This window comes from Pseudomyrmex gracilis, unplaced genomic scaffold (genome assembly GCF_002006095.1).
Source record: "Pseudomyrmex gracilis isolate BER0280 unplaced genomic scaffold, ASM200609v1 scaffold_147, whole genome shotgun sequence".
Classification (NCBI taxonomy): domain Eukaryota; kingdom Metazoa; phylum Arthropoda; class Insecta; order Hymenoptera; family Formicidae; genus Pseudomyrmex; species Pseudomyrmex gracilis.
Window position 1 is genome coordinate 377,635 of NW_018020731.1, and position 12,031 is coordinate 389,665.

Here is a 12,031-nt window from a genome sequence, read left to right on the forward strand (position 1 = left end):
TTCGGCGAGCACCAAGCAAGAAATTCCGAAACGCCACGGATTCCGAGCACGTAGTACTCTTCTCCCATCCTGAAGATTTTTTTTTTTTTTTCAACGTGCGCGCAGTAAGAAAATTGCATCCCCCGACTTCCGACTTCTGGCAGTCATACGAGTAACGTCGTTGGCAAGTACATGAAACCGACGAAAATGCAAAGACCATCGATAAATTCGCGAGCTCGCGCGCGACGACGACGACGCTGCGATATATTCGTTTTTATCGCAAAAACGAGCGAGCAAATTTGGAAAGGGAACGCGCGCGCCGAATTGTAAATTGGTTTACGTTACGCACGTCGAGAGAAAATGCGGTTTTTGTCCGCGAACGAAACGCGACGACGGACGCATAATCATCATCGTACATTGCGCGTCCGGCAATGGCGGCGAAATGTCGGACGACGAAAATTATATATAGGGGTTTCGCGCGCTCGTGGGGGGTTTCGCTGCGGGCGGCTTCGTTGAATAGGCGAGCGGAAGAGGATATAGGTCGGGGGACGCGCGTTCTCTCTCGGGAACCCGCGTCTGCTTTATTTCGGCGACGACGGAAGAGAGACGGGAATTACGACGGAAAAACAAATATACATCTCGCGCAGATATGCAGCAATAACAATTTCGAATCTCTCGCAACTCTCGCGGGAACAAAATTATTTACGCGAATCTTTTCCCGATAATTTTATCCCGACGAAAGCAATTTACATCGCTCGAGTATATATCGCAATTTTTCATGGCAGGCTTAATAAGAGGATGTACTCGCGATTCGATTTATGTATTTTTTGTTGTTGTTGTTGTTGTGCAATTATCGTTCTCGAAGTTAAATTAACAAATGCGGAACAAGGCGGCGTGTCTACGGCGCCGACGAGCTTCGAGAAAAAATCACAAAAATTCGGAAACAAATCGCTTTGTTTGTTCGTTAAGAAAAAAGAATTCAATTTCCGGCGCGCGCGCGAGTTTATATTTTTAAATATAACAGATCGCGAACCGTGTATATTTTAAAACAGATCGAATTAATCTCCGCGAACTCTGTGCGCGCGGATACGAACGATCGAACGTTCGCCCACCTGTGGAGTCGTTTTTGCACGGGGGCGAAGGAACGAGCTCCGCGAGTTTCTTACGTCTCATCAGCTCGCGCGGCACACGCGCGGCGCTTTTTACGGCGTTTTTACGTCTCGCGGCTCGATGTACCATTTCCCTCCCCCGTCATCGGAGATCGCGCATTATGCGAATTCGATTCCCGTGGGCAAACGCGGCGAACTTTTAAATGCATGACGCGATCTGCATGACGAGCGGCGAAGCAAAAATAGCGAAATAATGTGTGTGTGTATATGCGCAAGCGCGCGCGCTTTGCAACAAAAAAGGAGATGTAAAAATCGAGGATAAAACGCAAACTCGATCCGAAACGCGTTTGTTTCGGATATTCTCCCGCGAAAGAACAATCGGGAAGGGAAGCTTTCTTGGGAGTTCGAGAGACTTTCGCGCGAAAAGTTTTCCTTCGCTTCGAAAGAAAGCGCGCCAAATCGCGCGCGACGTACACACACGGGAATTTCGCGCGAAACCCGAGAGTTTGAGCGAGCGAACGTAATCCGTTCGCGTTTCTCACGGCGTTAACACGGGATTTTCGGGTGGGGATTAATACTATTTCGCGGTAATTGGAAGCTCACGCGGAGCGGAAGCGAGGGAGAAGTGCGGTAACGCGATCCGGGAGAGAGTTTCGTCGTCTCGTATAAATAGTATCGCAAATGCCGCGGCGTTAATTATCGGAAAGGATAAGCCACTGTGTTGCGGGAGAATGGAGTTTACCGCCGGCGCGCGGCGACCGGATAAATCGGGTGTCGCTAGCACATGGCGCTCTCTCGGTGTAATCGAAGATTCCCGCGCGATATCGCACGCGAGTCTTATACCAAGCCGTGGGTTCGATAGGAAAAAAAAAAAAAAAAAGAAAGCAGCGAGTCGAAAGCTTAATGAGTTTTTAGAGAGCAAAAAAAAAGACGCGAATTAATGACTTCGCTACGTAATTCCACACGAGCTTTGCGTAGAGTCTCTCTCGTAAAGTCGTCGTCGTTCGTGCAAAACGACTTCTTTTCATCGTCGTTACGCGTCCCGAAATTATGCAGATGCGCATTTTATAAAAATGACGTTTTATGCTCGGTAATCCGAAAGATTGACGTCGGCATTACGACGCGCGATCCCGCGACGGCGAGTCTGCTTGAAAGACGTTAAAGACGAGAGAGAGAGAGAAGCGCAAAAATTGAATCACTTACCGCCGCTATTAGTCACCGCTAACTTGCGCGCGAGGCGGTTTAATACACCTGAAAGAAGGGAGTTAGGTGACGGATAGGGAGAGAGCAAACAAATTAATATCTCGTCCGTGAGAAGCTGCGCCTGTCTTATCTTTTCCGCAACGGTGAAACGTCCCCGCACCTTTCGCCGTCAGCTCGTCTCTCTTTCGTATCGTTGCTCGCCCCGCTTCGAGCAATTTGCCAAGGACACCTGTCGACCTCGCCCGGCCCTTCTATCACGTCCTCGTGAGTGCCTCTTCGGCATATTGCTTTTTTCGTTCTATCCGGCGAGAAACGAGGGAACTCTGTTTCCTCTCCCTCTCTCGTAAAGCAACAACAAAAAATATTCAGAGCAAATTCAAAGAGCGGAGGTAACTTTTTCGCGAACGATAGCGAAAATCACGGGCGTTTGACGGATTCGAGCGAGAAAAAACACATCGCTCCGCGCGATTCTTCGCGCTAAATTAATCTGTCGTGAGAGCGCGAAATCGTCAAGTCAATCAATATCAAAAGAGACAAGAGCGAAATCACTCGATTCGCTCGCGCCCGATATGAAACGTTGTTCCGCCCGAAGAGCGCTCCGATCGTTTGTCTCGCTCTCATCAATTATTCCGGCCGATGAATTTTACGCTCGTTAAACCGACACCCCACGGGACCCGGGGCGCGCGCTCTCTCTCTCTCTCTCTCTCTTCTCTCGAGCACCATTAAAAAGTTCACACTGTCGACGGTGTCCTGTGGAGCGATCACTTATCGACACTTATGTCGACATCGTTCTCCAACCCCGTTCGATGACACGTGCGCGCGCGAGCGCTCGCTTGTTCATTCTTCCCGATTTTAAGGCGCGAACTTATACCGAGCAAGAGAGAAAGAGAGAGAGAGAAAGAGAATTCATTTGCAGCGCGAAACTCTCATCGTCAAATTAGAATTAAAAGATGAGAGAGTGTCCAAAAGGCTCAAGTTCTCTTCTCGAAGAATTGTGCAAGGACTCTCTCTCGCGTCCTCTGAAAGCGCGTCCGAAAGTTTTCCAAAAGGGAGAAGTAACGGCTAAAGAGTCCGCGCGACTGTAAACTCGCGCGATGATTCAAGCGCGCCGGAAATTCCAGCGGAGCTTTCCGGAGAATTCAAGCATTCAAATACGCTTGCGAAGTTTCGTTTCGACGCATTTAATACATTCCGGAATCTAAGCGTTCTGATAAAGTGGCGTAAAGCTGCGAAGAGGACGCGGGAGGGAAGAGAGAAGAAAAGAAAGAGAGAAAGGGAGGGAGGGGAGAGAAAAGAACGGATTCAAATATTTTCGCGGAGAATTTTTGGAGATCGTTTCCCGTTTAAGTTTTGCGCGCAAGAGTGCAATTAAAACTTACGAAAACTAAGAGAATCCTAGTAGCGTGCGGGAGGAGGGAAAAGGAGGGAGGGAGAGGAGAGAAGAAGAGGGCGACGATCGCTTAATAACTTCGCCAACGAAAGGAAGTTAGTTGCAAAGACTATGCAAATGCCTAGACGCGTCATCCCTTCGTAGGGCTTGCGTGTGCGCGCGCGCGCGCGCGCACCAAACGTCGACTTTTAATTCACTTCGCAATTTGTCTTTAATTAACTCTTAGTTTGTAATGCATATTAATTGGAAGCTCGGGGACGCGCGGGATTTAGCAATTAGGTCACGTCACCGGTCTCGGGGAAACTGCGTGCGTGCGACTCTCGCGCGGTCTCATCTTGAAGATACAACATCCGGAGTCCGCTGCGTTCGGATGAAAGTGAAACAAACAAAATATCAGCACGCATTTGTCCTTGCGACGTAATTACGCGATCGATAAAATATATACGCGTCACGCGGAATAATTTGTAGAACACTGTCAAAATCGTGAAGCAAACTTCACACACTCTCTCAGTGTTCCGTTGAATAATCTCTGAAACGTTTAATTCAAACCGACGGAGTTTGTTTTGAATTCGAAAATTTTTAAGAATGTTATCGCGAGCACAACGAGGAAAGTCGAAGGAACGTCGTTCGAGGGAAGAGACGTTGTTTCGAGTTTTCGTTCGGTTGACATTCGCAATCCAAATACGAGCTGTCGGCCGCCCTGCGCGGCGGCTGCTCCCCCGATATTCTCGGACAAGAACAACTTCAACTGGAGAACGCGTCTAGAGAGAGAGAGACAGAAGAAAGAGAGAGGGAGAGAAACTTCTAACTGGACCGTTGGACAAGAAGGGTGGCGTTCGACAAATTGTTGAAGCCGGACTGACGTGTCCTCGACGTAATGGCGGGATTGTGCGCGAGCGGTTTCGACGAGGGTTTATCCTCGAAATTTACAACAAGCCCTCAAAAAACACCGCGGGGAGGCGCTTCGCGTTACCCTCGGGCGCTCCGAATTACAGAGGGGGATTGATTTCTCCGATGTGCGATTATATAAACCGAAGCGAAAGCGTTTGCGCATTCCGTGACAAGACTGTAATACGCGTCTCGAAACGATCAATACTTGACGTTGTAATTCTCGGTCGGCGTCGAATTTTATCTCATTTTTGACTTTTGAGATCTTTCTCTTTTTTTTTCAAATTCTTCGATGTTCTATATCTAATCTTTTATATATTCGAGCGCAAGTTTAATCCTCTCTGATAACTTTTATAATACAATCGAAAATATAATCGATGGTGCGAAAACTTTTTACGAAATGAAGATCCTGCGGGAACAGGACAACAAGAGGAAGAAAAAAAAAGACCGCGAATGTCTTTTTTCCCACTCGCTTCACTTGGCCGCGCTTTAGGACGGCTCCATCGGTTGTTCGCAAATTCAGCCGCGAAGAAAAAACATTGTTCTCCGTAAACTTTGTTTCAACTCGCTCCTTCCTCGCGAAAGAACTAATGAGCGCTAAAAAGACCGAGGAGTTTTGCTTAAAACATTTTTAATTAATCTAATAAAACACAAATACGGGGAGAAATAACTTGCAATTGGCACACTTGTTACACCCGGCGTCTGCAAATCGCGACTTTTTTTTCCCCCGTTTAAAACAAATCGTTCGTCCATTATTCCAATCCTACCGTTCGCGAACATCCCGAGTTTAATCCTCGAAGGACCGTAGGAGGATCGGATCACATCTGTGATCCGGTATTTTTACTGAATGTAATCGAAAGATCACTCTTCGTCTTTTTTTATATTTTCTCTGAATATACGTATTTTATCATTATTTAAATACATTCAATTAAGAAACTTTAAAAAATATTTTAGAGATATTTTTCACGCATCCTGCTGGTCGAGATATGCTACCCGTAGTTTCTTCGCTATCTACCGACAACAGTCGCGACTTTTGCCAGTCTTTGAGGTCGGGCTTTTGTGTCAAAACAAAACACACATGAAAGCAAGCCCGAAAGTGTGTATGTTTGCGTTCGTATATGCAGCCGCTTTGCTTCACCTTCGCGTCAGTGTTATACACGCAAGACAGATGGAAACGTATCTGTCTTGGTGAGAACAATCTAATATCGAAATATCGTTATGATAAATCGAAGACGTACGTTTTAACGACTCGAGTGTGCGTGCGATTTATAGCGCAACATTTTTCTTCGCATTTCGTTGCATCGATTTGGTTCGCATTTTCACACAGCCGCAAGTATATTACAAAATCTATTGTTTTTATCGTTTCGTTTTTCATATCGAACAATTATTCGGAATATATTCTAGAAATTGTAAACGTCGTCCCACTTTTGAATTAAAAATATGTTTGTTCGATATTTAATATAAACACAATCGCGCTCTCTCATCAAATTTCATAAAACCTATTTTCGCGCTGAAAATACAGTCACACGCGCGTGTTTTATCAACACAAGAACAAGAAGAAAAGAGAATTTTGTCAACAAAAAGTCTGATCAGAAACCAAGAGGATTCCCTCGCGCGCACATCATGTGGGAAATAATCAGAATTGTTCACTACATAATGCGGAACGTTCAAACGACAACAATGCTCGTCGTTTATGGCAGTTTGAGTTACGCGCTTATAGCATTACAAAATTTATTTAAAGGTAAAAGTTGAACTCGCGTCAGAACGTACGCACAAGCAATCTCACGCAAATTGCAATTAGATTTGTATCTTATTTTCAGACTCGATTCGAAAAAGACGCTTGTATGACAAGATGCTGCGAGCGCTTGAGATGAACATCGTTTACTTTCTTTACTACAAACTGATATGCAATATGTCGAGACTGATTGAGGAGTGTCAGCGCAACGCCGCCAAGAGGACGGAACAACGCGCGTTGCGCAATCCCGCGTAAGATTTTCAATTCTCTCGAATCACTCGCGCACTTTCCGCGCGTATTGATCGCGTGATCAGAGACTAGTTCTCTCTCATCGCGGAAAGCTGCGACTTTTTCGATCGATTTATTTTAATATTATCTCTCGGAGTTTTAAACGCGTTTGAAAATATGAAACTCAATTCAAACGAAACGTTTGTTTGCGAATAGATTCCGAAGACGACTAAAGGTGATTAAGTGCATCGACTTGCTCGAATTTTATCTAGGAGAGGAGGAAACGGGAGAAATAATGCGGAAAGTAAGTACAACGTGTGATTACTCGGAGAAATTTCGTTACTATATTTCTCACACATCGAATCTGATTTGCAAACGCGCGATTTAAAATCGATTTTTGATACTTTTCCGTACAGTTCAAACAATGCATCCTTGCCAAGCGAATAAACCTCAAATCCAAATTACTGTGGAACATGATACACAGACTCAGAAGGTTGCCAAAAACCAATCGACAAGTGGAAGCAGCAGTAAGTAAAATATTGCGATTACTCTCTGTGTGACAGTTTTTTTGTCATCTCTCGTTATTTTTGCGAAAGTGAATTTAAACGCGAATTGGAAACCGGCCGTCGATCTGTTTGTCTCGTATCCTGTTAATTCGCGCTCGATTCTATTATATGATTTTAGACAATATTTATATCTTGAAATATCTGCCGTTAAGTATAGAAAGAAGGGAAATTATCAATTTTAAACAATAATACACACACGCCATTGTGTTATAATTTTATTATACACTCTCGTGTATATTTTTTGCAGCTGTTAGACGCGTTCTGGCACATACGCACACCCGCGGAAGCGAGAACAATATTAAGCGAAGTACCTTACTTCGTTGATTTTAAACGTAACGTAATTGACGAAATGGACTAAAACGAAATTCGACGAGGGGCGTGTCGAAAGTGAGTAAAACATATGTTGTTACGTTCAAAAGTTTGTTATTTACGTTTTACGCCGCAAATCTAATGCCATTTTGTATTTTTCAAGTCGAGATTGTCGCTATTTATTGCAAATTCGCACGCACCTCAACGGAAGACACAGACGTCACCAGTATAACACGTCGTCGAAGTGACGAAGAAACAGCTTTGTTTATGTTTTTACACAAATTGTACATGTATGAGAAATTTATACGCAGTGTGTTGCGGGACAGATGACACAATCGGGAAAGAGCGTGATTCTTCGCGCGAGATTTTCAATTGTTGAGAAAATTGACCTTAAATATTGTAAACTCCGTATTCACTTTGTTTGCATTAATTTGCCTCAATTGCTCACAATAACCTCTTATCGTACAGTATCACGTGTTTTTGCACAAAATATTAACAAATTAATTAAAAAAAAAAGGCAAAATACTCCATTTAACAAAGCTTTTAAATCTTCGTACGTTCGTTTTACTAATAATTTTGACTCGCTTTGTGAAATGGAGAGAAGATCAAATGTGTCGATATTTTAAATTTATTAATATATCTGTTGTCAAAATACTTGATGACGACTTTGTGTATGACACAAAGTTTATCAGAGGTCGATCAAGCGTAACGAAAAATACACGCGATATGAATTTTTTAATTTTCCAAATCAAACACACAGTATTCTTGTCGCGCTTTGTATTCTTACGGGAAGCTCTTTATTCTCACAAACAGCAGCGCGACTTTTTCATCCACTCCTGTCACGCTGTTATCCCGCCTGTTACAGTCGCCCATGTCACTTCTGCTCGCGGCGAATAGCAGAACAACGCGTAGCCTTTGTATCGCGCGCGCGCGTAAAGACTCTCTCGTCCGAGAGCGGGAGAAAATACAAGAGAGAGAGATGCGTGAGAACAGGAGTTTATGGGTATCAACGTCGTGAGAATACAGGGATACTGCGCTGTACCTTCATCCCCGATTGTGCCACCTGCCCGCGCGCGTTCTGTGTGCTATTTATGTAAAAGGCGCTACATGCTCTCGCGCTTGCTAAACCAAAACGAAAACAACAACAATTGCGCGACGACTCTTTGTGGAGATGTAAAATTACAGCGAAGTAATTGTGTGTTTATTTTTGCACGCGTGCAGTTTGTCCTTCTTTGCCGTCGCATTTGAATCCCCATTATTCAAGACGACGCGGATAAATTGTTATTTTCTCTCCACTACGGTGCGATAATCGAAAATAGAATTAATATTTTTTTATCCGTTGATATTATTCACAAATAAAACAATACACGATGCAACAATAATTACAGCCTTTTCTATTTTATATCTTGGATGGATGTTTCTTTTTCTACGTCGAGAGACAGGATGTCAATAAAAGTGTCGATGTGAACAATTTTACGCGATATATCTCTTTAGGACTATAAATCATTTGCGCCAGTCTCACGGGATCGTTAAGGAAGACAAGTTAGACGGCGCCCGATGCTTATGCTCGAATTCCGCGGCGATTGTTCCCAACAATTCACGTCAAGCGAAAGGCGAGAGAATCGAACAAAGAAAGAGAGGGAGGAGGGAGGTTGAGGAGAGAAGGTAAGAGAGAAAGAGAGAGAGGGAGGGTGAAAGAACACGATGTCGGGAAGGAAGGACAGAGAGAGAATCCGGGGAGAGAAACGGATGTGCGCGAGGGCCGTCGTGGATAGCTTCCTTGGAAAGCCGGGGGTTTCCCGTAATTTCCCGAGGGTAAAGCCGTAGGAACGTGCTGGTTTCGTCGACGAACGTCGTCTTCGTCGCCGGAGACGACAAGGCCGCTAATCTCTCAAGTTGCAGCGCGAGAAATCTAGGTCGAGAGAGAGAGAGAGAGAGAGAGAGAGAGAGAGAGAGCGAGAGCGAGAGCGAGAGAAAGAGAGAGAGGAGAAATAGAAAAACTCCGCCGAGATGGACAGCGGAATCTCTTTCTTGCAGAATGAAGGAGAAAGGGAAGAGTGATCTCTCACGCCAGATACTGTAATAATTTCCGCACGCATAAGACGTGAGGAAGTAAACCGATTCTCGTAGCTTCGCATTTCCGAAACGCTCGTCCTTGCACTTTTGGATCTCCCTCGACTACATCTATCGCGTACAACAAAAAAAAAACGAGTTTAACGAGTGTCGCAAACGCTTCGGTATATCAGAACCGACCTTTAAAAGACGTCCCAAGTAAAAAGTAAAAGATTCAATTCTCAAGTGAATACGAATTCGGAAACTCTCTACTTCTTAAAACAAGATTTGGCTTTGGTCACGTTTCAGAACTTCGACGTTTTCCAAATTGTCGAGAGTCTGTGCACATAATCGATGTATTTATATACATATATATATATATATATATATGTGTGTGTGTGTGTAATCAAATGATCTGCGTCCCACATTCGCTCGCTTCTCTCGTTTCCGCTATATCTCGACGTACGGCGATTTCCTCCATTCCTCCGCGCGAGTAACGCCGCCTCAAATACATCCAAGACGCAAAGACCTCATTTCCCTGCGCCTAATTTAACCCTCGCGGCTGTGCTCCTCGACCTTCCGTCCAATTTCTCTCGAATAGGAACAACCGGGCTGTTCGCGACAGTTCGCCGGAGGAGAATAACCGCAGATCTCTCTTCGAATCTTCCCGTGTTAAGGCGGGATGGCGGATATGCCGGAGTCATCTGCTGCGAGTAAATTTCTGCGGCGTTTCCCAGAAACCGGTCCGAGACAACGAACAAACGTCGAACGCGGTCCGGTCGAGCGGGCACAGGCGGTCACGGATACCGCTTTTGCGGTTGATCGAGTTGTTCTTGCGGCAAGATGGCAAGATATTGGACCGTGGCCAACGCAATTTTCGAGTTCTTATTCCGTTCGCCGCTTTGACTCGGCGTAAACAGCGGGACACGGTCGTAAAGAACATATGAGACACACCGAGCAACGTGATTGAGGTGTACGCGAACGACTATCGCTCGCGCTGTTGTTGTCGCTGAAAACGACGTCTCTACAAGGCGTCTACAAAACGTTGCCTTCCGACACGACATTTTGAAGATCACGAGATTACAAAACAAACGAATGTGCAAACACAGAAAAAAATAAAAACCGCCAGTTTTGAAAAATGCAATAGCAAAATTGAATAAATAAACAAACGGGTCAATAGAAAAAAAAAAAAAACGTTTTTTTGAAAAATTGAATATTGACCCAACAGTAAAATATAAATTACAAAACGTTTCAAATCCCCATAAGATTCTCAATCAAAATAAATATTTACAAGATGTGGAAAAAAATCAGAGGGACGCAAATCCGATCGATTTAAAATTCAAGGACTCGAGCGTTGGAGCGTCGAAGTATCTCGCACGGAACACAAGCGTCTATAGATTGAAGAATTCTAGGTCGCTCGTTTACATGTATACGTGCCCTCAGACGAGGGCCTCATTCCCGCTCCGGATAAGCCGGACGATGTAGGTGGAAGGTAATCTCGGTCGGGTCAGATTTTGAAATGGATTCCACGCGAGAGGATCGGTTAGCGGCTCCTCCCCTCCCCCCCACCCTCGTTCTTCCCGACTGCTAACACACAGCCAGGATCGCGCGAGGTCTACAGGAATCGCGGGAATTGCCTGGTCCGCTAAGCTCGCCGAGATTGCTTCCTGTTTCCCCGAGCGACACGTACTTATTTCTCTCGAAAGAAAAGAAAAAAAAAAGGAGAACGTCGCGATAAACCTCGGCAAGAGATGCCGCGTGACCTCCGAAGCAGAAGAGACGTGGAAACGAGAAGAGAGAAGGCAAAGGGTGGGAAGCTCGCTTGCGCGCGCGCGCTCGCGAGTCCTTCAGGAATGCTTGTATTCCGAACTATTTAGATCCCGGTGATTTCCTTGAATCTTTAGATTCCTGAAACGTTGGATTCCTCGAGCCTGTAGTCGTCGCGCGCGGCCGAGTTTCCCGCGAAGCAATAAAGGCACGAAACCTTCATTCGCAAAACGGAAGAAGAAAACGACAAAGTTTCTCTCCGTCTCTCGTTTTGAAGCGACGACGACGTGCGCGCAGCAACTCGTCGCGTACTAAATTAAGTTTATCCGCAACACGCAAGTTCTGGAGACACATCGGCTTGTCATAATGGAAACCACGTTTTCCGTGAAAACACATTTCGCGCAACAAAATGGCACATTGCGCGCGGGGGAGCGAAAAGCCTCCTCCCCCCTCCCTCCCTCCCTCCCTCGTGGTCTTAAGTTCAATTGCGAGAGAATGGCGACGTCGGGCAACTGTATTAAAAGGATTACCCGGGGAAAATGGGAAGAGTCACGCGCGCAATAGCTGGAAGCAACGAGTCCGCTTTTGCGGAGTAAGACGTAACACACACACACACACACACAGACTCAAACCGCTACTTTAACGTAATGCCGGGGCGATTGAGGAGTATAAGTGAAATAAGTCTCTGTAATTTTGAGGGACTTTACTTTGAAAATTTCTGCCCCGAAATGGGCTCTCGGACGTTATTCTCGCTAACGCGAAGCCTGTGTTTAAATTGCGTTTCGAGTCGCCCTCCCTCTCTATG

The 12,031-nt window shown here is 45.3% G+C and overlaps 1 protein-coding gene across 1 annotated transcript; it reads left to right on the top strand.

The window, feature by feature from the left end:
* Positions 1-6,225: 6,225 nt before the first annotated feature.
* LOC109857142 lies at positions 6,226-8,016 on the top strand. Its single transcript, XM_020433181.1, has 6 exons — positions 6,226-6,310; positions 6,390-6,555; positions 6,749-6,836; positions 6,949-7,059; positions 7,346-7,485; positions 7,571-8,016. Exons 1-5 carry the CDS (start codon positions 6,226-6,228, stop codon positions 7,454-7,456), a joined length of 561 nt encoding a protein of 186 aa, XP_020288770.1. The 3' UTR covers positions 7,457-7,485; positions 7,571-8,016.
* The last annotated feature ends 4,015 nt before the right edge of the window (positions 8,017-12,031 follow it).